The 23,257-nt window shown below is 46.2% G+C and overlaps 2 protein-coding genes and 1 pseudogene across 8 annotated transcripts in view; 2 read left to right on the forward strand and 1 right to left on the reverse strand.

Annotated features, from left to right (window-relative positions):
- The first annotated feature begins 1,416 nt into the window (after positions 1-1,416).
- Positions 1,417-8,678, forward strand: ATP5MF (ATP synthase membrane subunit f). The gene is made up of 4 exons (XM_011385606.2): positions 1,417-1,597; positions 6,337-6,444; positions 7,659-7,775; positions 8,532-8,678. The coding sequence occupies exons 1-4, from the start codon at positions 1,585-1,587 to the stop codon at positions 8,558-8,560; spliced, it is 267 nt and encodes an 88-aa protein (XP_011383908.1). The 5' UTR covers positions 1,417-1,584; the 3' UTR covers positions 8,561-8,678.
- An 825-nt stretch (positions 8,679-9,503) lies between these two features.
- The window catches only part of CPSF4 (cleavage and polyadenylation specific factor 4), a 15,577-nt gene continuing 1,823 nt past the window's right edge, over positions 9,504-23,257 (reverse strand). For 2 of the 7 annotated variants that reach the window (XM_023526206.1, XM_011385603.2), the window contains exons 2-8: positions 22,281-22,331; positions 19,990-20,142; positions 17,396-17,491; positions 16,907-17,000; positions 15,111-15,183; positions 13,385-13,555; positions 9,504-10,458 (exon numbers count right to left, since the gene is read on the reverse strand). In XM_023526206.1, coding sequence (XP_023381974.1) covers positions 10,390-10,458; positions 13,385-13,555; positions 15,111-15,183; positions 16,907-17,000; positions 17,396-17,491; positions 19,990-20,137 — 651 coding nt within the window. In that variant the 5' untranslated portion in view covers positions 20,138-20,142; positions 22,281-22,331 and the 3' untranslated portion in view covers positions 9,504-10,389. The remainder of the gene's footprint in view (positions 10,459-13,384; positions 13,556-15,110; positions 15,184-16,906; positions 17,001-17,395; positions 17,492-19,989; positions 20,143-22,280; positions 22,332-23,257) is intronic. The other 5 variants (XM_023526207.1, XM_011385604.2, XM_023526208.1 and 2 more) reach the window with 3 other exon arrangements.
- LOC111734050 lies at positions 18,502-18,620 on the forward strand (annotated as a pseudogene).

Raw genomic sequence — 23,257 nt, forward strand, 5'->3', positions numbered from 1 at the left:
GGGAAACTGATCGGGATATTCCGGGTCTCCCGTGACAATCTTCCAAACATTCTTCACTAAACCTCTGTCAAAAGAACCCTCCAGAGACCAGTTTACATCAAAAGACAGCCACTCAACTTCACACAATGTTCTTAGTCTGCCTGGAGAAAACTTTATGCCATAGTCAGCTCCTTCTACAAACTCTTCTTTGAAATGTCACAGGAGACAACCCAAGGGTGTCTTTTGTGAACTCGGGCTTCCCCGCATCGCTTGCGCGGAAAACACAAAACAGACACTCAGACAAGAACAATTACTGGGATGTAGGTGGACCAGAGAAGTCCACCACCTACAACCTAGACAAGACCAAAGACAATAGACAAAACCTGAAAACAGGGCACAGGAGGTGGCGTCCCGCGGCCTGGCCATGGTCCGGGAGATATGACTGCGTCCAGTCTCTCCATGGACCCCGGTGACTAGTCAACAGAAAAGCAACAGAAAGGTACCTTTTATCCAGACGTTGAGGCCTTGGAGATTCCCATTGGGACCAGGAACAAAGAGTGTGTCCTAAAGGTTGCTTTCTTGATGATTGTACTGACCCCGTCATGGCATTCAAGGGCCATGGAACGTCTCAGGTTGGCCACCCCTTTGAATCCGCAACAGGGACAGCAACTGCTTCGGAGGCCGGTCTGGTCTTAGATCCCAGGGCCACTCCCTGAGATGTTGCTAGGGCCTCCAAATGTTGTAGCCGCCAGCCCCTGAAAGACACCTGGACCAGAACTCAGTGAGTTATAGGAAACACACTCTTTATTCAGCCAGCTGGGTCTGCCAGGGGTACGCAGACCCCAAATTAAGCAGCCCCGAAATGTAGAGGTACGGGGTTTTTAAGCCCTAAATCCCATTCCTCATTCTGTCTTAAACACAAAGGTCTATTTTTCTCCTATTCACTACCTGTCAACCCACAGGTCGGGTGTGCAAGCAGGGGTACAGAAGCAGAAAGCTTATTGTTAGAATGTTATGTTCCCATGAGTGATAGCCAAGCAGTAATCTTCCAGCCAGCACACTGTGAGCCCCTCGGGTCTTGCATATCTCTGTACTTAAGAGCCTAGCACAGAGCTGGGACACACATAGATTCTCTTGAATCAAACCTATTTGGATCCTAAGCCCTGACACAGCTTTTCCTGGTGATTGGGGAATTCCTTGAGGGTCGGAGATTACCTTTCATCCAGCACAGTTGGGAGAAAGGATCTCAATATGCCCCTGTCATTTTTTACAACAAATTTAAAGTGACACAGTAAGAAAACCAGGATGCTCTTTTACCCTCACTTCCCTTTTTTTTTTTTTTTGGTCCCTTCCAGGCTCCTCCCTCCTAGAATGAGGAGCCTAGGCTGAGTCCTACTCCCCTTCTCCCTTCCCCAATTGCGGAGTCCCAGAGTTTTGCCCTTAGACACTTCGCCCTTCACTCCATGGCGCACTTGCAGCCCCAGCTGAGAACCAGTGCGACCTGCTTCCCGTGAGTCTCTGCTGCTCCCTGCGACTCCGGCGCGCGTGCTCCCTACCCCAGCAGTCCTCGCGCGGCTCGACAGAGCGGACACCCCGGACTCCAAGATGGCGTCAGTTGGTGAGTACCCGGACCCGTTTAGGGCCGCCAGGTTGGAAGCAGGACCCGCGGTCCAGGATCTGGGCTCAGAGACGCATTGGGAGGCTAGGGAGCTACGGAGCCGCCTGCCTTTCGCTCAAGGCCCTTCATCGCGACCTTACCTGAGTCTCACCGGACCCTTTGCCCCGGGTCCTGCGCCGTCCGACCCTTCTCTGCTCTGGGTATCGTCGCTAGGCTGTGGTGGGGAGGGTGAGGACTGCCGGGCAATGCGCCTTCGGGCTTGGGAATGCGCTGCCTCGGGACTCCCTCCTCCCTGCTAAGAAATAAGCTAGCTGCTCTAGTCCCGGCCGCGACCCAAGCGCTTTGCACTTGAACCGTACGCTCTAATTCTATCCTTCCCAAAGCTGAAGCTCAAATTAAGCTCCAAGAGACGCTAATGCCTAGGACAGTACCTGACATCATGAAAGGTTCGACGCGTATATGTTGACAATGCGCTGAGAAGGCTTTAAAAGGTGAAGTGACTTATTCAAGGTCACAACTAGTGAGAAGGCTGAGCTGGAATTCACACCTAGGAGTTTGGGACCTCGTGGTAAACTGAACTTGAAGCACAAGGATGATCTTACGACCAGCGGGCTTTTGGTGATGTGTGTGTAAATCCTTACACGTCTGAGTGTGCGCACACTTATTTATTTTTTTTTCAAGTACGGAAACTATGTATTAGTCCTAGATTCTCACATTAGCTTTGTCAGGAAGTCAGTATTGGGAGTGTTGTTTCTTTTTTAAAGATGAGGAAAATGGTCAGAGATGTATGGCCTGCTGGAGATCACACTCTGCATGATAGAAACAGAGTTTTGATTGACATACGCGTGTCTTACGCCAGTTTCTGTATTCTTAATCTCAGCTTGGAGCAATAAAGAGGGGATCAGAAAAGATGAGAATGATGCTATTTTTCCTATCTGTAAAAAACAGGCATGAAAAACAGGTGGTTGTGTTGTTTAAACAAGACAGCATGTGAAAAGGAAACAGTAGACTTGGCATCTTATTTAAGCAAAGGGTTGTGAAGAGCACTATGGACAAAGGATTTAATGACTTAGTACATGTAAGGTATTTGGAACGCTGTGTGGCCCAAGGGTGAGTGCTGGTCATCTCAGCTTTCACTCTGACCTTTGGGCATGGTTGTGTCACATCTGGCCCATTCAGCATCACCCTAGGTGAAGGAATTGGAGTCCAAGTCTCAAGTACTGATGATCTTTTAGTTGGTGTCTGTTGCCAGAGTATAAAACCCCTAGTTCATTAGCAAGTGAATTGATGGCAATATGAATTAATAGTAGATGAAATCAGGGCTTGGCAAACTATTGTCAATAAGCTGGATTTCCTGCGGCCTGTTTTTGTATGGCCTGTGAACTGAGGATCGTTTTTATGTTTTAAAAAATTTGTTTAAAAAAAAAAAGACTGTTAAAGAGACCATGTGTGACCTGCAAAACCTAAACTCTTTACTCTCTGCCAACCCTTAGGTTGGATTTAGCACCCAGAAGACACTTGGCATTTCCATGCCTCTTCATATAAGTAGATGCTTCTTGAAGTCATAAAATTAAGCCATACCTGTGGTCCTTCCATTGTCTTAACTGAAAGTCTGTCATGGCTAGGAACTGTGTGTATGGATACTTCCACCTTCAGATAGCTCATAGTCAGGCAGAAAGACAAGTAATAATAATAATTCCCATTTACACAGTACTTAGAGCCAAGTACCAATGTGGGTTTAATTCTTACTCTTATTTTACAAAGGAGGAAACTGAGGCACAGAGAAGGCAGTAACTTGCCCAAAGGCACACAGCTACAAAGAGGCACAAAATCCAGAATACTTGACCCTAGAATCTATTCTATTATCATCATTCTGTACTGGTGACTGTTGAGGGGTGTTCAGTGCTGCAGAGGAGTATTGGAGGGTTCTGGTATTGCTGCCAAGAACTGAGGCCTTTGTCTTCCACTAAAAGGGAAATTCTTGGAATGAGTGTAGATGTATCTTTAATGAATTTGATTACCCCTTGGAGTTTTGTGAAGGTGCTATACTTGATTTCTTTAAGGCTAATGTGATTTTTTTCTGTGCTTGTAAATTTCTTAGTTTTGGTTAAGGAAACCATCTTGTCTTCATAGTACAGAGATCTAAATATGTAGAAAATAAATTTTAAATTGTTGGCTTTTTTTCTCTTGTGATGTGCCAGGGCACCATGCCAGCCCCTGAATGTGGTCATGAGAATGCAGAATGTGTTTTCATAGTTTGTGTGAATGTGAAAAAAAAATAGCTTCAGAAGCTGGCTCAGAAGTGGCATGATTTTTTGTTTTTGAGTCACCAGCCTTATACCAGTCAAAAATAATTTGATTTAAAATACTGGGTTTGTGGGTTTTTTGCACATTTACCCAAACATAGTTCTATTTTTAAAAGCAGTTTTAAACTTTTTATTACGGAAAATTTCAAATAAAAAGGAAACAGAATAATGTAATGAGTGCTTTGTACTCATTACCTATTGTCAACAGCAAAATTCTGCCATTCTAGTTCCATCTATACCTTCATCATCCACTCTCCACTACAAAGCCTGAGCTGGTTTTAGAATGACATGTTTGTATACCTCACTGCATGCAAGATGCTTTGAGAGCAGCAAAGGAATGGACTATGTTATTATTCAAAAAGAAGTGTGGTATAGTAATCCTTGGACTAAAAGCCTACCAATCCAAATGAAGACAAACCTGAGATGTAAGGTGTATACTTGTTAAACTTTTCTAAAAATAGCATAGGCAAGGTTACAGAGAAAGGTGTAGGTCATTTTTGGATGACATTGTTTGCTGTTGAGTACATTGACACTAAACTTTCCAACAGAGATTTGGAACATGTCCTAAAATTCATTGGAGACTATCTCACATTTCAAAAATATTACCGAACTAATTACAGTTTTCTGTTTGTAAAAGAACTGAAAGGTGACATTAATCCCTAAAGTCCTATGTGGTTAAAATGTACTAAAGTTTAGTTTATATGCCATTTTTTTCTACCTTTTTTTTTTTTTTATAAATGTTTCATGTAGACCTTAATGAAATTTCAATAACAACTATTTACAGTTCTGAGCACTGTCTCAAAAGTTTTTCTGTGGATTCCCATTCAGTACTTGGACTAAACCATTTTACAGATGAGAAAATGAGTTCAGAAATTATATAGAAAAGAAGTGCTAGCACTTAAGATAAAGCAGGGAGGGAAGGAGGCCTTTTAGGAGAAGACATGTCCTTTGAGATAGCCTTCTGAGAAGCATGGGCACTGCAAAGGCCCTCAGGTGACGTAAGAGAAACAGAAAGGGGTTTGGCCGAAGTGTGGTGAGCCTGCATAGATGAATGGATATGAGATGGTTGTCTTTCCTGATAGAATGTTGTCTTTCCTGATAGAATGTTGGCTCCTGAGAGCAAGGCTCTCATCTGCAGTCAGTGCTATGTCCACAGTGCTTGGTGCGCTGCATAGCATATCATAGGTGCTCCATATTTGTTGGAAGAATCTATATGGAAGGTTGGGGCAGTTTGTTTGGGACAGGCAGCCTATACTGTAACCCTAAAGCCATGTATGCAAGTCAGGCTTATGCCTCCATCTGTCACTTATGGCCTTTTGACAAGCACTCAATCTGGTCCACGAAGGCCAAGCGTCTGGTTCTCCAGATGACCTGTAGCAGATTAGAAGCTGCTGTGAAGCTTTGTAGTTCTCTTTATAGCCTGACAGCTCTTGCCCTTGTTAAGGGTTGAGAGATTTCAGGAAACCTGTGGGATTCCCCTCAGTGGACTCTTGAGGCTGGTCCTTAAGAAGCAAGCCTTAGTCTTTCCTTGGATTCCCAAAATGGAGAAGAAACCTTATTTAGTTTGGCTCCTCCTGTGGTTGGTCATCTTTAAGAAGGGATAGTAGTCTTTAACTCCTTACTCTGAAGAGGACACCTGCTAAGCAGCTTTTTAAAGTCGACCTTTGCGCAGAGCACAGGGGAAGGGAGTCTGTTCCCTCCTTATGAGTATCTGGACACTTACGGGTTTGCCTCCTTCCAGGCCTTCCCTGGTCTCCTTCCTGTTTTACTCTTAAGCCCACAGATGAGTACAGTATGGCCTCAACCAGGAGTCCTTCCTGTCCTTTTCCAACTCTAAAATATCATCTGGGATGCATTGGGTCATTCGGAGTTGTTTACTGTATTTGACATCTGTAGTGCCAGATAGGATGCTTGAAGTAGAAATCAGATTAGCTTTAGGAATATGAGGACCAGACCTGAGGTTGGGTCCTGACTTCACTGCTTGCATGCTCTGTGACCTTGGCCAAGTTGTCCAACTTCTGTGAGTCAGCCCTCCCACCTTATAAAAAGTAAAGGTATCAACTACGTGCTTTGAAGATTAAATGAGCTAATATATATAAATAGTAGTTTTGCAGTACTCTTTCTGTTCTGTCCTCTATTACATTCTTCCTCATGTAGGTTTTTTACATAGTTATACCCTATGAAGCAATGTTATTCAAAATCCTGTTTATTAATACACCTTCACTGTAGCAATTCTGCAATTATATAGATTCTGGCTTAAAATAGTGATTTTGGTGTGGGATATTTATTCATATTACTACTTATGTGCAGCCTCTATGTAGTGTTGTTACCAAATGTCCCTTTATTGAATGGTTGAAATAAGGAACATAAAAGGATGCTATTTGTATTTTTGGGATATTTTTCAGTGTGTGAATTTTTGCTTTTCCTTTTCAGTACCATTGAGGGAGAAGAAACTCATGGATGTCAAATTAGGGGAGCTGTCAAGCTGGATACTGATGCGGGATTTTACCCCTAAAGGCATTGCTGGAGCGTTTCAAAGAGGTCAGAGCCTTATAGACTTGTGTAAACAATAGCAAGTCTCTGAGTCTTTAGGTTAGTTTTTGCCCTGAATGAATTTGGGTAGTAAAGGCCTTGTCTCAGACCAGTAAGTTATATAGAGGACAGGGTGAGATTGTTAGCCCTTGGATTTCCTTGTTTGATTGTTCTTGTCAAAGGCTGGCTCTGAGATATATCAGCCAAGGAAATGTTTTCTATTGCTTGGAATCAGTACCACTGCCTTCATCTTAAAGAAATGTCTATGAGCATTTTTACAACATAAGACTTCTTTAGGAGGAAAATGAGTTTGAAGCATAGTGGACATCAGTCTATATAATATAATGCTCATCTCCCTGCCAGGCAAAACTTCCACGATGAACATTTGAAATGGTCTTTCAGGTCTGTGCATTTTAAAGTGTACGGCTAGTCAGATCAGTCCTGTGGCACCCATGTCATCATTCTAGGAATAAAGACCCAGATCATTTCATGGTCTGCGAGGTCTCCAGCCTCCTCAGGGGCTCCCATCATTTTTCTAATTCTAGTCACCCTGTGTTTGCCTTTTCTGTGCCTGTTTTCTCCTGCAAAGCTTTTCTTCAGCTTTGTCCTCAGATTAGAATACTCTGCCTTTTCTCCACACTTAATTATAATATTCCCTGACTCCTCAGTGGAGGTGAATATGGCCTGTTCATGCTCACAGCTCGATGTAGTGCTCCTTTATGGCATCTCTATTATAAACTATGGCCTTCTGTGTTCATTTCAATCTACTGGCCCTGAGCACCAAGAGAGCAAATACTGTTTGTTCCTTCACTGGTGGGGGCACCTAGTAAAGAGATAGATGCATGAAGCCTTCCTCCTCCAAGGGCCAGGCTGAACCAACTGGCCACAACCAAGTGGCCCTTATTGGGGTTGGATTTTTGATCAGAATTAGAGTAAGGGGATCCCCAGGGCCGGAGGTGACAGTGAGGTAATGTGCTGAGCCAAGTCTGAGCTCAAGGCCAAAGGGTAGGGGCAGAATCAAGCTGGAGCTTGTCCTGGGCTCACGGGAGGCTCAAGACTCTGTGGGGCATTTGTAGTTTTCCCTTTATCAACTGGCAAATGTAGGGTGAGTGGCTTAGAGAGCCAGAGTAGGACTAGGTCCCTGAATTTCAGCCAGACTCTATTTGGCACTGTGTAAAGCATTCACAGCAAAACAGGGCAGTGACCTCCTCTCCTGTTCGCAGGTTATTACCGGTATTACAACAAGTATGTCAATGTGAAGAAAGGGAGCATCGCTGGGGTTTCTATGGTGCTGGCAGCTTATGTGCTTTTCAACTACTGCCGTTCTTACAAGGAACTCAGTGAGTGTCTCTTGGATTGTCTTGCCTTCAGTGGGGTTTCTCATGAGGGTGGCAGTGGTTCACTCTGATTTAGAAGTCCATCAGTCTACTGACAGCTGAAGAACTGGAGGAACTTGTCAGAATATAGTATGTAGACATTGAGAAAATTGTAGCAGAGATAATAAAGACAGGAAAAATAAGATGAAGCTGGGGTAAAGGTGATACTTAGGAAGCATACTGTAATATACTGCAGGCTCTGTGCAAGGTTGATGAAAATTTTGGCTTCATCTTCCTAGCAGCCAATGCAGAGAGAAGTAGGTTGAATAGTACAATCCGTTGTGTGTGCAGTACTCTGGAAAAGCGTAGCTGTTCTTGGTTCTGAGACCCAAGAGCTGTCTGGTGGGAGATGGTGGGAAGTGTCACTGGCAGCCACTGACTGGGTTTCATGGGCTGTTTCTGACAGCATCCAGCCCCCTGCCAGTCTGTGACATCGGGGGTGACTGGCTTTGAAGGACTAAAGGATGAATGAGTTCTTGGGGGCTGTCTGGTGGGTGCTCCTTCTGGGAAGGAAGAGGCTGGCCAAGTAGCAGATGAACACCTGAGATACCTTCACTACCCTAGGTTTGCCGATTCCCGAAATGTTGGCAGGCAGGTTTTGAGTCATTTCCTGAAAGGAATTCTCAGGATGGCTTTATGTGATTTTAGCCTGCTGCTCTGTCATCTTGTGCTTTCACTGTACCTTTTAAGAACTGTACCTTTTTGCTTTTCCAACTTCAGAACATGAGCGGCGACGCAAGTACCACTGAAGAGGGCCCAGTGTGAAGGGCTCACTCTGCATTCCTGACCACCTTTGCCCAGCACTTCTGAATCCTTTCATACTCTAATTAACACCTAATAAAAGATGACTGGTCCTGGGCTGCTTTACTGATTTAGCCATTTTTCTGTACTTCCAGGAGCTCTGAGAGGAGGGGTGGGATGAGATTACTCTACCACTCCCAAAGGGAGACAGTCACAGACAGACAGTCCAGGGCTTTGAGCCACGAAGCCATGATGGGCTCCCTACACCACCACCACGTTGGAATCTTGTCACAGCTCACTAGGGTGGTAGGTGTCACCTAGCACTACCCTGTCAGGTATTTCCTTACTCTTGGCCTTTTGTCAGCTGATACTTTTACAGTATTAAGCAGAAGCCCCATGTTCCTATAAATGCCTCCCCTCCCCCATCTTTCTGCATTCCCAGGGGGTATGTGCCACCAGGAAGCTCAGAGGCATGAACAAGGAGAGGGGAAAGCACAGGCACTGATAGCTAATGCACAACTGCCCCTGTAACCAGCACTTTTCCTTACCTTTCATGAAAGGTCTTCAGTAAAGTGACATGAAGGCCAGAACTGGTTTCTTGTTAAGGGATGGATGGTGAGCCTATATACTGCATGGAGTATAAGGGGGTGAGATGCTGTGGCTAATTATCTCCTAGAAGACCTGAATTTGAATAAATAAGTATCACCCAACATTTGGGATGCCAAGGAGACCTGCCAGGTAGCTATTCCAAAGACCAAGCTTCCAGACGGTTCCAGCTGCTGATATATAAAAGGCCTTTCTTTCACTGACAGCATCACTTCACTTCTAGAGATTCACAATTGTTGAAAGGGGATAAGTGGGCACCAATATCAGTTTTGTGCCAGGCAGCTACTGCAGCCAGTAGCAAGATCCTTTCCTTCGCATGGAGTCCCTGAAGTAATGAGACACAGCTTAAAAAACAAGCTTTAATCAACTTCATAAAAATTGTTCTTGTAATTGAACTTGGATAGGCCCACTTGCCCAGCAGGTTCCAGGTGATGGTTTCACATTTCCAGGCTCAGGGCAGGGTGGTCTCCATAGGCCAAGGGTCTGAGTGACAGTATAGACACTTGATGGAGCAGAGGTAGGTGCACAGATGGACTGCATCATCTATTTGAAGGGTAGTCTGCGGCTCCAGCTTAAGGTATACCTTAAATATTGTCAAGCAAGTTCTCCAAGAAAATAAGCCCAGAGTTAAAAGACCCTCACACTTGAGAGCCCAACACCCCTCCTCTCAATTGCTGCCACGTTGGAGCAGGAAGGACCAAGCTAAGCAACAAGCTCACTTGTTTGCCCTGAAGGACTACCTCATTCAAATCACATTGATAGGCACAGCTTCTGAATTCAGCAGGACATGGAGGAAGCAGGCATGGCCTAGCTGAAGTTTTAATGATCTACCAGTCCATGGGGTCACCAAGAACTGGTGTTTAATGAGGCCCTGAGGGGAAGGGCTGTCTCACATAGAACTGTTTAGCACAAGCCCTTCCCCACAACTTCCTCTCCTCCCCAAAGGGTGGTGTTCAGGGAGTCCTGGACAGGAGGTATTGATGCCTAGACAAACATGATGCTGACTTGGACAGAACTGGAACACATGTCCCCTTTAAAAAAAAGATTACAGCAAAATGATAGGGAATGACAGACGTAGCCCCTCAGAATGATAAACTCCAATGTGCCTGTCAGCTCCAGCCAGAGTTGCACCAACACTGACATTAAACAGTTAAATGCACGCTCCCAAGGATGGCTGGGAGTGGTCCCCAGCAAGGCCCCTTGGGCTGCTCTGAGCTGGCTCCAGCTGCTGTCACTGTCCACTGAGAAAGGCCAAGTGCCCTTTGGTGCATCTGTTGGCATAGTGTCCTTTTTCACCACACTGCAAACAGCAGGAAGGGGAGGAGACAAAAAAACAAAAACAAAAAACACCATTTTCAAATGCAGTTTTCAACTACGGCAACACCCAGCAAAGGTTGGGAACAGGGACTCTGAAATTTTCAAGTGGTACAGATTTTCATTCAAATAGGAGGGAAAAGGAGATCCAGAAGGTGTGGTGCCACAGAAACTGCAGCCAACAACTTGGTAAATGGAAGATTCCTATGGCCAGGATGATCTGAGATCACACAGTAGGGAGCTTTTGGCCTGGCTGGGCACTCAAGGCCTGCCCACAGAAGGGCTCACTGTGGGTGGCAGGATAGAGAGAAGCCCAGGGCACCGGAGCTCCCCCACCTGTTGGTAACAAGCCCCTCTGCATGGCTGGCTGGTCACTTACCTCTGAGGCACCATTTTGGAACTCCTTGGAGCTGGGAGGGAACAAGAGAAGCCACCAGGCTCCTCCCCCAACGTGGGGAATTCATTGCTGTGGACACAGGGTAGGTTGCACCCAGAGTTCTCCCTCCTGGCCTCTTGCACACCTGCCTAAGCTACCCCTGGGGACAGGTTTTGATCACAGGATCAGAGAGATGGGACAATGGTTAGACTTGGGTGAACAGACCTGGTAAAGTCACCTCAAATATGTAGCACCAGCCCTGATTTGTCTAAACTCAAATTATCCAGTCCCTGACTTAGCTTTCCTTCATTCTTTCTTGTTGCTCCTCAAGCAGAATTCAAGAAGAAAGTGAATAGCAGCCTCAAGCATTGAATGAGTCCAAAGTGTATAGGAGCACCCACTCTGCACTAACCGATCCAGTGCCCTCCCAGTCCCTGTTTCCTCAGCCCGGAACACGGGCTCTACTGAGTCACTGCCCAGAACTCTTGGCTACTCTATTCCCAACCCATCTGTCCCCTTGTCTGATCCGTAAGTATGACCTTTGTGTGGAGGAGTGGCCCGTATAGCTGCCAGTTAGTCCTCTGGCTGATGTGAAGACCAGAGGGAGGGACTATGTGGGTCCGTTCATGGTACTTGGCATGTCCCTCAGCCTCCACAGCTGCTCCTGGGGAATCCAGAATTCCCACAAGCCACCTTTAATAACTGTGAAGCCCCTGGGAAAAGGATGGCAGGTCCCCACCCCATCATTCTAAGGTTCCAGGACTTAGAAGAGCTTGATTCACAGAAGCCTTACTGAAGAGTCGTGCAGGGAACAACATGACAGGTATGCTCCCTCAGGACACCTAAGTTTCCTCACTGCACTTGAGAACTAAGAGGTCAGAAGCTGTCTGCTCTACATAGTGTAGGTACCCCCATTTGCCTCACCTACACACCTACCTCTGTCCTCCCCTCACCTGTTGGGGCTCAGGCTCAGAAATATGAGGTCTTTCCTGAATCCATGTATACTTTTAACTTTAGTCTTTGGGCACCTGCCTTCCCCTCCCAGGAGAGAGCAGCAGCAGCCTTTATTTCCTCAGCAGAGCTGGCACAGAGCAGGTGCTCAGTGACTGATGGCTGTGGGAGTGCTCAGTGGCCCCGCTTTTCTATGAACACTTTATATGCCTTTTGACTCAGACCTTCTACTTGTAAGCATGGATGCTAATGACATCATAAGATAAGAGCTCACAAATGTCAGATTTAGTACTGTTTTTAGCAGCAAAAACTATAAATTGTCTACCAACAGAGAACTGGTAAAGTAAATTGTGGTTATATCATGCAGTCACTGAAATTAGATTTACAAATACTGATAATAGTGATCTATAATACAAAGGAAAAAAGTATAGAACATTAAACATACTAGGGTCCTATTTATATTAAAACATACCATCCTGTGCTTAAATGAATAAAAGTTTAGAAAAGCAGTTCTCCAGGTGAGGTCCTTAGGGGTTTTAGAGTGTAAAGGGGTACCGAAACCAAAAAGCTGTGAAGAGAACACTGAATAAAGTGGCTATTTTAGGAAAAGTGGGAGTAAGGGACAAACACTCACATTATAGCCTAAACATTTCTATATAATCAAAAAGTTGTTACAAAAAGCCTGTAATAACTCCGTATTTTGTCTAACAATTCCCAGTCTGAAGTCTAAGTCTAGTCTTTGTAAGATTGTTTCTGCTAACCCACTTGGAGGTGCCTGTTTCCTTCTGTTTTGTGATTTTTAATCGTGAACTCATTTTTGGAACTCTAGTTGTGGGAATTCTGTGTGATCTGGGTTGAGAACAAGTTCCTCAAAGAGCCAGGTGCCAGGAGCCCACCTATCTGGGGCTGTTTTAAATTAGAAAACTATAGCTTTTTATCCCTCATCAAAGGCATGGATACAGGCCCAAATTCACAGAAAAGCCTGCCAGTACCTATACTCTCAAGGACTTCCCTCCTCCTTCCCATCTAGAGCCAAGAATTACACACAAATTTCCTAGTGAAATTTTCAAAAAAGTTTACCTTTCCCTAAGCGTCCTATTTTGTGTGTGTGTGTGTGTGAGAGAGAGAGAGAGAGAGAGAGAGAGAGAGAGAGAGTGTGTGTGTGTGTGTGTGTGTGTGTGTGTGTGTGGCGCGAGAAGGATATTTTAATCTGATTCCTTCCTGTGTGGGCCTAAAGCTTTGTTGCTTTCCCTTGAGTGCATCCACGGAGGATATGAAAACAACCAGAGGCTTCACAGCTCATTTTTGTCCCTGGATTCGTGCTCCCACTTTGTCCCTAGTCTATGAAAGATTTCCCTCCCTTTCTTGTAAGTGCACTCCATTCAGTCAATGATGTGTGTTTAATCATTCACTTGGCCTTGGTGTGTTGTGGAAGAAGCAGGATAGTCGCTAGCCCACCAGAATGGCCCACTTTTATTCTTATAATCAGCAAAAACAAAGATTTTTCATTTTTTCAAAATTAACTATCTGGGGAATGGCCACTGACTGTGAAGACCCCTCCTCATGCCCCAGCCCCAAGACTCACCTTGTAACAGGTGACCTGCTCCAACGGCCGGGGTCCCCGGTTGCCTGCACTGCTGTTTTGACTCTGCATGACCCCGATGACCTGTGGGGCTCTCTGCTGATTGGGAGAAGAGTTCTGACTCGTTAACTGGATCAAGGAGGACGACCTTTGTAATGGCGGATTGTTACTTTGCTGGAAAGAGTTACACAACACGGTTTTACTGTGGAAAACACGTGCACGCAGACTACTAATGGGGCCGGGAAAAGAGGGCGGGACTGCTCCCGCATAACCAGAAGGAAGAAGGGCTTCTGTGGTGGCCCGGCTCAGGAGAGCAGGCAGAAAAGAAACATCTGGTGATGATGGCAGGAGCTGCTGCCCGAAAAATACCATGCAGACACACAGAAACGAAAAATAAAAGTAGAAAACAAAACACCAAAGAGACAAAGAGGTCTCTGGGGCAGTGGGGCGAGGGCATGAGCAGGCCTTACTTTTGTTTCTGAGGTTCTAGCTTCAGGTCAGGATGAACGCTTGGTTCAGCCAGATGTTTAGCAGCCTACACGGCGAGCAACAGTCACAGAAAAACAGTTGGAGGCTGACACGCTGACCTGCGGTCTAGGGGCTGAGAGGGCCCTCCACTAAGGAGTCATGGAGTCCCCACTCCAGAAGGACGGGGGCTCCTGGAATGGGAACTGGACAGCAAGGCCACCTCCCAACCAAGTGGTTCCTGGCTCTGGCCTCCATAAATGCAGGATCTCCGAGCTAGAAACCCCCAGGTTGTCATGGCTCTACCCACACCCAGGAATTCTTGGCTTTGCTGACAAGGAATTCTATCTGATCTGCCCCACAACCTCCTGAGGGTGGGGGTCACTGCAGCAAGTGTGGCCATATCTCCTGGCTGCTCAGCCTCTAATACTGAGGGCTGGGTTTGGCTTGGGCAACGGGCTCAGAGTCCAACCACATAAGAGGTAAAGTTTCAAGTTCAGTAGGCAGGTTTACTCAGTTTGTTGAGACCCTGCGTAGTACACTGGTCAGCCCTTCTTCTGGGACTGCAATCTCCCACTCCTGAAACCAAATCCAGGTACTTTTGGTTTTTGGGGGTGCTGCTGAACCCATTTGTCTATGGCACTTCCTTCTCCTCCTTGAAGGAGAATCAGCTAACTGCTGGGTTGAAGGACTCCTTGTCTAGAAAACTGAAGCCATGGTCCTTCAGCCCTGTTCCTAGCCTTCCCTATAGTCGGCAATATCCACACAGAGCGATCATGGCACTGGCCAGGGAACCAGCCAGCCTTGGTTCTGCTCCCAGACCTGTCTGTCCCAGCTGTGGTATCTCAGGGAAGACTCCCTCTACAAGTGTCAGTTTCCCTGTTTGTAAAAGGGGAAGGGTCTGAACCAGAAGCCTCAAGAGCAGGAGACGTGTGGTACCCATGCTGCCTTCCACTCTGGCTCCTGAGGCAGGCACTGCAGAGGTGCCAAGGCACTCTCCAGGCAAGAGAAGAGAAGCCAAGTGGGCATTCGGCTCCAGCAGACAACGCTCCAACTCTAAAGGAAGATGCTTTGCTTCCTGAATTTTCTGCTACTCAGCGTGACTGACTCCCCTCCTATCCTGCCTTCTCCTAAGCCCTCTCACAAAGTCTCTAGCTGGGTCTATGGCAGACCACACATTGATGCAAGCACTGAGTTCTCTGCTGCAAGGGCACTGCCAGGGCCAGCAGTGCCACAAAGCCGAGGAGAGGCCGGGACACGGTACCTTTGTTGGAGGCTGTGTCTGCTGTGGCAGTGGGGGTTGCTCGGTGGTTCCCATCGGCAGTTCAAATCGAGGGCTGGTCGTCCAGCAGCCAGAAGGGATGAGAACAAGAGAAAGAGAAGAGATGAAAGAGGAGCTAGGCCAGGCAGTGTTCTCAAATTCTGGCCCCAGGGGAAAATCACAGCCAGTCTCTGCCCAAGTACAGAGCAGCATGAACCACCTGGACGTGGGTAGGTGTTGGCTCTTAGCTCTGCCTCTCAGGCTACAGGACAGTGGGGGAACAGAATGCCTGGGCTCAGACCCAGCTCTGCCTACACCTGGCTGAGACTTCGGGAGTGGAGGGGAGTGCTGCTCAGAGAAATGAAAGAAAAATTTTTTTAACTTAGAAATTTTAATATTTAAATTACAACCCAAACATTGGCAACCATACACAGACAATGTTTGCTATGGATAAATTAAGACTATGAGGTCATACTTTAAAATACAATTTCAGAATTAGTTTAAATCAATACATTTCCTCAGAAATTGTATGATTTCCTTCAGTTTCAATTCATGAGATGGAAAGTTTAATATAATGTTAAATAATTTACCATCTACTTTAAAAGTAATCTATAAAAAACTAAATCACTATTAGGACTGAATTTATAATAACAAAGCTTTAATGGCTCAGTGGTTTTTCTTAAGAATATATATAAATCTTGAAAAGGTAACACTGTTAGCTGAACTGTAAAATCCATAAAAATAACTGTTTTGCCACAGTGTACAGTTAAGTTCTTTCATATTGCTTCCCTGATCCTCTCATCAAGCAGCTTTCAGGTTAGAAATGAAAGATACAGAAAATCATACATCCCACGTGAAATAATGAAGATAAAGTGCTGGTACTGTTAGAAGTCACGAGCTTGCTCCATGAGCGGCTCTGTGCATGGGAGCCACTTCTAACACACACTCCTCCTTGCAGGGCCTAACTCGAGTGCCAGACCTCTTCTGATAACACAGACTCCTCAGGGGACATGCCTGACTGCCCCACAAACAGGAACTCCTGGGCGATCTGTGTGCTCCTGGGCTCTCATCTAGGGAGTGGGACCAGGTCAGCAGCACTGGCCACCTGCCCACTGTGTGGCAGCAAGACACTATGCTCCTGTACAGGTGTAGGCAGTGCAGGTGTATGGGCAGTACAAGACAGGGAGACTACTCTCTGGTCCCAGTACCACTCTATCCCCTCGATCATCCAAAGTGACAGATGTGCTCTGATGCCCAGGAGAGGAGTGCTGAGCCCTGCTGAGCAAGAACCTGGCTTCAGAGGCTCATAGACCTGCCTTTGAGTAGGTACCGCCACCTACCACCGTGGGACTCTGGCCAGTGGCTGAGCTCTGAGCTTCTGTATTCTCATGGGTAGAACAGGACATTCTCTTTAACACTTGAGTTATAAGAACTAGTACGTGGGAAACCCCAAGTTTAGTACTTCCACATAGGAGGCCCTGAAACTGCAGTTCTTAACCTTAAGGCCCTAAATGATATGCAAGGCTATGTGTGCATGAGTTTTTCTGGAGGACAGGGCCCACAGCTTTCATCAGATTCCCAGATGGCTGTGACCCAATAAAGGTCTAGGCAGAGCCATCTCTGGGCTCAGGAAAAAGCAGGGGTCCCTTTCCCCTCAGCCCCTTCACCCCCTCATCCCAGGAACTATGCTGACATCACCGGTGACCAAAGCTCAACTGGACCCAGAAAAGATGTAGAGGACAGCAGGGCCTGGGGCAGGAGGAGTGTGGGAGTTGAGGGGATAGGGGCTGGCAACTCACTGCATGAATTTACACGAGGGTCCCTCTGGGCAGAATCCCACAAGGTAATTCACACAGATGACTCTCCGCGTGTGCCGATGCCTACACAGGGGACCTGTGGAGCCAAGTGTCAGGTTACCGAGACCATCCCCTCTTCAGGGCTGCCCCTGTGCCCCTCTGCCAGTCAGACCCTGCCATGACCACTATCTGGGGTGCCAAGAGCAAGAGCAGGGCTTCAAATACTGACTTTGACTCTTATTCATAGGGGACAGTGGGTAGGACACACAACCTCTCAAATACTAGCTTCTTTATCAAAAATGCAGGTGAGAATGCAGCTCACATAGGAGCCTTAGGAGGCTCAAGTGAGCTGAGGGCATGAAAAAGGCTTGCTAGCCCCCAAATGCCTAACATCAGATTTTGCTGGAATAGCCAGGACAGGAAGAGGGTAATGTGGACAGAGTAAGGGAGGACTGGGCTCTTGCCAGGGGGCCCGGCCACTACAACACCTACCATGCTTGCAGAAACCACGGTCGTACCAAGGGCAGTCCTTGATCTTGGATTCGGGGTCGATGTGCAGGAAGGGACACTCCTTGTTACTGCACTCCCCTGCAGGGAAACCCAGACATGTGTCCACCTGGGACAGCTCTGCTTCTCCCAAGACCCAGACCCACCTTGGCTTCTCCCAAGGCCTGAGCCCGCTGTGTAGCAAAGAGGGCCAGGTGGTTCTGGTGTCCGGTCCTGGCCTGGCAAACCCTGAGACTCATGGCAGACTATATGAGAGCCTTAGTTTCTTGACCTGTATATGTGCTGTGAAGGTCCTTCCCTCGTATGTGTCCATGCTGTCGTGAGGGTCAATAACACTGACAGAGCTGGGCACAGGGTATATACTGATCAAATACCTCATGGCTCCATCTCTCACCTGAAGGGGGTGTTCTGGGCACCATTATGTGCTCAGATATGTAAACATACTAGCTGAGGCCAGGAAATTTCTACTCTAATCAGCTCTTCACATCCGCTAGCTAGGAAAAGAGAAAGGTCTGAGGAGTCTACCTTTTAGGATAAAAGTAGGGAAGATTTGGGAACTCAAGGCTGGGTCCTTGTGCTAGAACACAATAAAGCCTTTATGACAGCTCCTCTAGGGAACAAGTGGCTCAGCTGGCCAGCAGCATCTTTCATCCAACTAGGGTTTGGCCAACTCCATGCTTGCCCTTTCCAATTCGCACTACACATGAAAGGCCAGTCTGAGAAAATGCAAACTCCTTCTCAGACCCTAAGTCCATACATGGTCTAGCCCACCCCTCCCTAGTCTCCTCCTCCCCTGCAACCACACTGGCCCACCAAGTGTTCCAGGACTGGCCTCTGCTTAGCCTTCAGATCCCAGCTCAAGTCTCATCTCTTCTGAGAGGCCTTCCCAATCATTCTGCCTAAAAGTGATTTCCTCATGTGGTTCCATCACTGTTTATTTCCTTCAGAGCATTTATCATGAATAATTCTCTTTGTCTCACTGGCAAATCAGGCACCTCTTTTCCTGGGCCACTAAAGCAAAAGCACCATGGTGCTGGGACTGGGTCTGTCCTCTTCATCACTGTCTCTTCGGTGCCTAAAAGGCACACAGTGTCTGTGGCCATGCTACCCTGAACAAGCCCAATCCCATCAGATCTCAGAAGCTAAGCAGGGTTGGGCCTGGTTAGTACTTGGTTGGGAGACCACCTAGGAAGACCAGGTGCTGTAGGTGTAAAAAATAAAAAAAAAAAGGGATTGTAAGCTGACAAGGTCCTTGCAATCTGTGAGGTCAACCAAGGGTTGCCTCGCCTAAAATAATAAAATGAAAATAAAAGGGGTACAGTGCCTAAAAGGGGTAGCATAGGTGACAGGGGCTGCAGACTGTGTCTGCACCAGGAAAGGCTCTGCAGGGGAAGGCAGGAACCCAAGCCAGCCTGCAGAGGTGCCCTTGAGAGCTGACTCCCATCTTTGGGGAAGATGGGAGAAAGCTCCCATGGAGAAGCTGCTGCTTCCTTCCAGTGCTGGTTCCAGTGCCGTCATGGGCAGAAGGGAGCCAGTGGAGAGTGAGTGGGGAGCTGGGAAGCCTGAGTCCTATTTCTGTCTAAGCTCTGACTTCTCAGCTTGTGCTGCCTCTATAAAAAAAAAAAAAAAAAAAGCCACAACTATCATTAATAAGCCAGCAGGCTAATCCTGTTGGGCTGCTAAAATAATTAACATCTCCTCTGACAACAGTGCTTTGAAAGTGTGCAGCAGTGTCCAGCACTCCTCGGCCCACTGAAGAATATGTCAGGCTTCCAAACTCTCACCAGGCTCCTGCACAGGGCCTGGGGCCAGAGCCTGCCCTTAGCCTAACCAATAGGGCTTATTCCTGGGCAACCTTGCCCAGAGTAGAGAGCCAGCGGGTTCTAGTTCCATCAGGGAGCACAGCAGCTCAGCCAAGCCCTGTGCCAACCCCATTACCCTCAGCCAGTCCCCACTTCTCAATGCAGTTCACTCAAGACAGCTAAGGCCATGTGTTCTCTAAGCAGGGATCAAGGCAATCTCAGTTTCAAGATAAAGAGCAGAACTCTTTGCCACCAGAGGACAGCCCCCCCCCCCAGACCTCCTATTCTTATTTAGGACAAACTACTATTTGGAATCATACTCCCACAGAGAAAGAACTAACTTGGGCCTGGGGGCGGCAATCAGTCACCACACTGAAAGAAAAAGCTGACTTAAGGGAGGTTGACTCCAGCAGAAACAAGGCCTCCAGCCAAATGCACTGTTCACTTACCCACTGGGAGACCCTCCTTAGTCTCAACTTCACAAAGTACCTGAAAGTGCTCATAAAACTGAAGCACTACAAAGATATGGGGATTATTAGAGAATAATCATACTTCTCATAACTAAGGGGCCAGCTGAGGTTTCAGGGAAATGCCTAAGGTTCTCATCTGAATCTAGGAAGATGGGAGCGGCAGATACTGTGGGTACCTGAGCATTTGCTTAACACCTCTGGGTCTCGGTCCTCAGTGGAGCCTCCCCAGGGCTACTGATGCTGGGGGTGGGGGTGTGGATGGTGGCAGGGGCCTGGCCACACACCTTACCAATCTGAACCACCTTACCGAATTTTGAATAGAAGTAGCACTCGGGCATCTTGGTCATGTCATACTCGTGCAGGAACTCACACTGGTCCCCCTTCTTGCACAACCCCCGCAGCCAGTGTTTGCACACCACTGTCTTCTCGCCGCTGATGTGGCGAAATGGGCACATGCCCCCTGCCAAGGAAGACATGGGGGTGTGAGGAGAGATGCAGCCCTGAGCCCAGGGACGCTGGGCCTATGGGAACCAAGGTACCTTCACTCCACACCTCCCTGAAGCATGTCCTAGAAGGTGACGGTTGCCCTGGGCAGAAGGCAATGTGATTTTAGGTAGGACACATTTTAAGTAAAAATAGTTATGTATTTTAAGTGTTTTGATAAAATCTAACTAAAACATCAAAGCATGACTTCACAGTAAGATAGGGGCTTAACAAGCCTAAGGGCAATGTGTGTGTGGGTGTGTAGGTTTCTTTTTTTTAAATAATTTTTTATTATTTTTTAATATATTTCAATTAGAGTTGACATTCAATATTATTTTATATTAGTTTCAGGTGTACAGCATAGCAGTTAGATATTTATAAAATTTACGAAGTGATCCCCCGATTATTCTAGTACTCAATTGGCATTCTACATAGTTATTAAAATTATTGACCATTTCCCTATGTTGTATTTCACAGCCTGTGACTATTTTGTAACTATAAATTTGTATTTCTTAATCCCTTTACCTTGTTCACCCAGCCCCCCAAACCCTTCCTATCTGGCAACCAACTCTTTGTTCTCTGTATCTATGAATCTGTTTCTGTTTTGTTTGTTCATTTATTTTGTGTTTTAGATTCCACATGTATGGTATTTGTCTTTCTCTGACTTATTTCACTTAGCATAATATTCTTTAAGTCTATCCATGTTGTCATGAGCTCATTAATTTAATTAAAGAATAGTTCCAGTGGTACACTGATGTGGCAAAAACTGAAGGAGTAGTTAAAGAAAGACTGGGGTTTAGGAAACACAGCCCTAAAAGATAGAAGGTAAAGAGGACCACCAGCAAAAGCCTAGACTCCAGGCAGACTCCATCTTTAGTTAAAAGTGCCCACTTAGAACTAAAACTAAGAAAGATCAACTATAGGATTGAACACAAGTACTGTATGCAAACTGGGGGAGGTCTATCTTCTACAGCAGGACCTGAGGGATCATCCACCCAGATGGGACAGAGACACACCATGGAAAGGTTATATTTCTAAAGAGTGGCCTGGTGGGTCTACTGGGAAGGCCTGACCAGAATGAGGTTGTGACTGTGAAAGATCTAGACCAGCCCAGTCCAAGAGAATTTTTTGCAATGGTAGGAATGTTCTACATTTATGCTGTCTAATATGGCAGCCACTAGCCACATGTGGCTATTTAACACTTGAAATATGACTAGTTTGATTGAGGAACTGCATTTTTACTTAATTTTAATTAATTTAAATTTTAATAGCTGCATGTAGCTAGTGGCTACTGTACTAGTTAACAAAGAGACAGTCATTGAGCCCATGTTAAGAACAGCTTACTAACAGATGGTGGCAGGTCATAAAGGCAGAATTAACAAGCAAGGACATGTGAACAACCCCAGGAACAATGATGTTCCAACTAGATAGCCAGAGGTCAGTCTGGTTGATCTACCTGGCAGGCCTATTGCTTCAGTAGTCAATGAACCAAAATTTGCCCAAATTAGCCATTAAAGCCAACCTTGCTCTAATTCTGTGCTCCTTATTCAAGCTTGTGATTAAAATTTAGTTTCCAAATAAATTTGCCTACAGGAGAAGAATGCTCACTTGTATATGGCATATAAAATCATACCCAGCGATACTCCTCATGAGTTAGTGGATAGTCTGGCTCATGCAGCCTCTGTCGTGGCCTGGTTAGTATGAACAGACTATCATGGGGATTTTTGATGAGAGGATACAGAAGACAGTGATCCTGTGTAGATTGTAGAATCAGAAAAGCCTGGGTTGACACTAGGCTCAACCACTTAACTCTGTGACCTTGAGAAATTTCCCAAACATCTCAGTGCTAAGGGCCTCTGTTCATGTCATAGGGTAGCTTGTGGCCACAGGGAAAGTGAGGTGAGAAGGCTGATTCAGAGCCAGATTCTGTCCTGTGTTTTCAGTTTCAGGCAGAATATCCCATCATGTTCCTAGCTATCCAAACCAGCCTCATCTAGGGATTGTTAGTCTGCAGAAAGCAATGTAAGCCAGAGACCTGATAGCTTACAAGTCTGGTAGGGGACAGGGTAGTGCAAAGTACCTCAGGAAGAACATCAGGGAGCCAGGGTCTCTTACCTTTGCCACAGGCAGCTTTCAAAAAGAATTCACAGACAGCAGCCCCTGACTCTGTAGAAAAGAGAGAAAAGAAGAGGCATCAAACAAAGCAAGGCACGACTGCTACTGGTGGCATCTGAAGATGGGGAGGGAACGCTTCTAGCCTTTAATGCATGAGGTGTTCATGGTATAGGAAACAGACTTGAACACAATTGGAAAGCCTGACCAAGCACGAAAAAGACTGCTTATTTCAGTCATTCCCTGCATAATGAGACATATATGGTGAGTCTAGTCATTACTCAGGGCTTTCTGAGAGCCTCATAATAAAGATGTTTTCGAGGAGTTAGAAATGTGTAGGGGAAGAAGGATGGAGCACAAGATTACAGAAATTAATTACCCCATGCTGAGACCTTCCAGAGGGCTAATTCCTGGGCACTTTAACATGAGGCAGAGGGAGGGAATGATCTCACAGGAAACACAAGAGAATGGGGACTCTGAGACAGGACAGGATCCAGAAAGAGATACTATTCAGAAGGGAAGAGCATAGCTGATAACACAGAAGCAGGACTGCTCTTAATAAGCAACAACAATACATAATTATTAAAGGAATAGTCTTTTGCTTCCCCAGATGCAGCTGGTTCATGTGAGAGAAGCAAGAGAATATGGGATGAGTGAGTACAATGGAAGTCAGTGGGCAGAAAGCTGTTCCAATGAGCCTAGGAAGTCACCTGCAGTGGCTATTAGAATAAACCTCTGGTTTCATAAAAAGTTTTCACTACGGGCAAGCATTTTAGAATTGCTGAAAACCCAAAGACAGCACCTCTGAAGGCCACATTCAGGCCTCTCCTTGCTCACATGCAAGGGATTCCTTGGCTTCTAGGAACAGGCAGATTTTGCTAGGACCAGACTTAAGGCTGTGGAACTGGGAGTTCTGGGGGTGTCACTCAGTTGCATTTTAAAAAGTCTGAAAAGTCTCACATAAAAAAAAAAAAAAAAAC

Source organism: Pteropus vampyrus, unplaced genomic scaffold, assembly GCF_000151845.1.
Source record: "Pteropus vampyrus isolate Shadow unplaced genomic scaffold, Pvam_2.0 Scaffold739, whole genome shotgun sequence".
Lineage (NCBI taxonomy): Eukaryota > Metazoa > Chordata > Mammalia > Chiroptera > Pteropodidae > Pteropus > Pteropus vampyrus.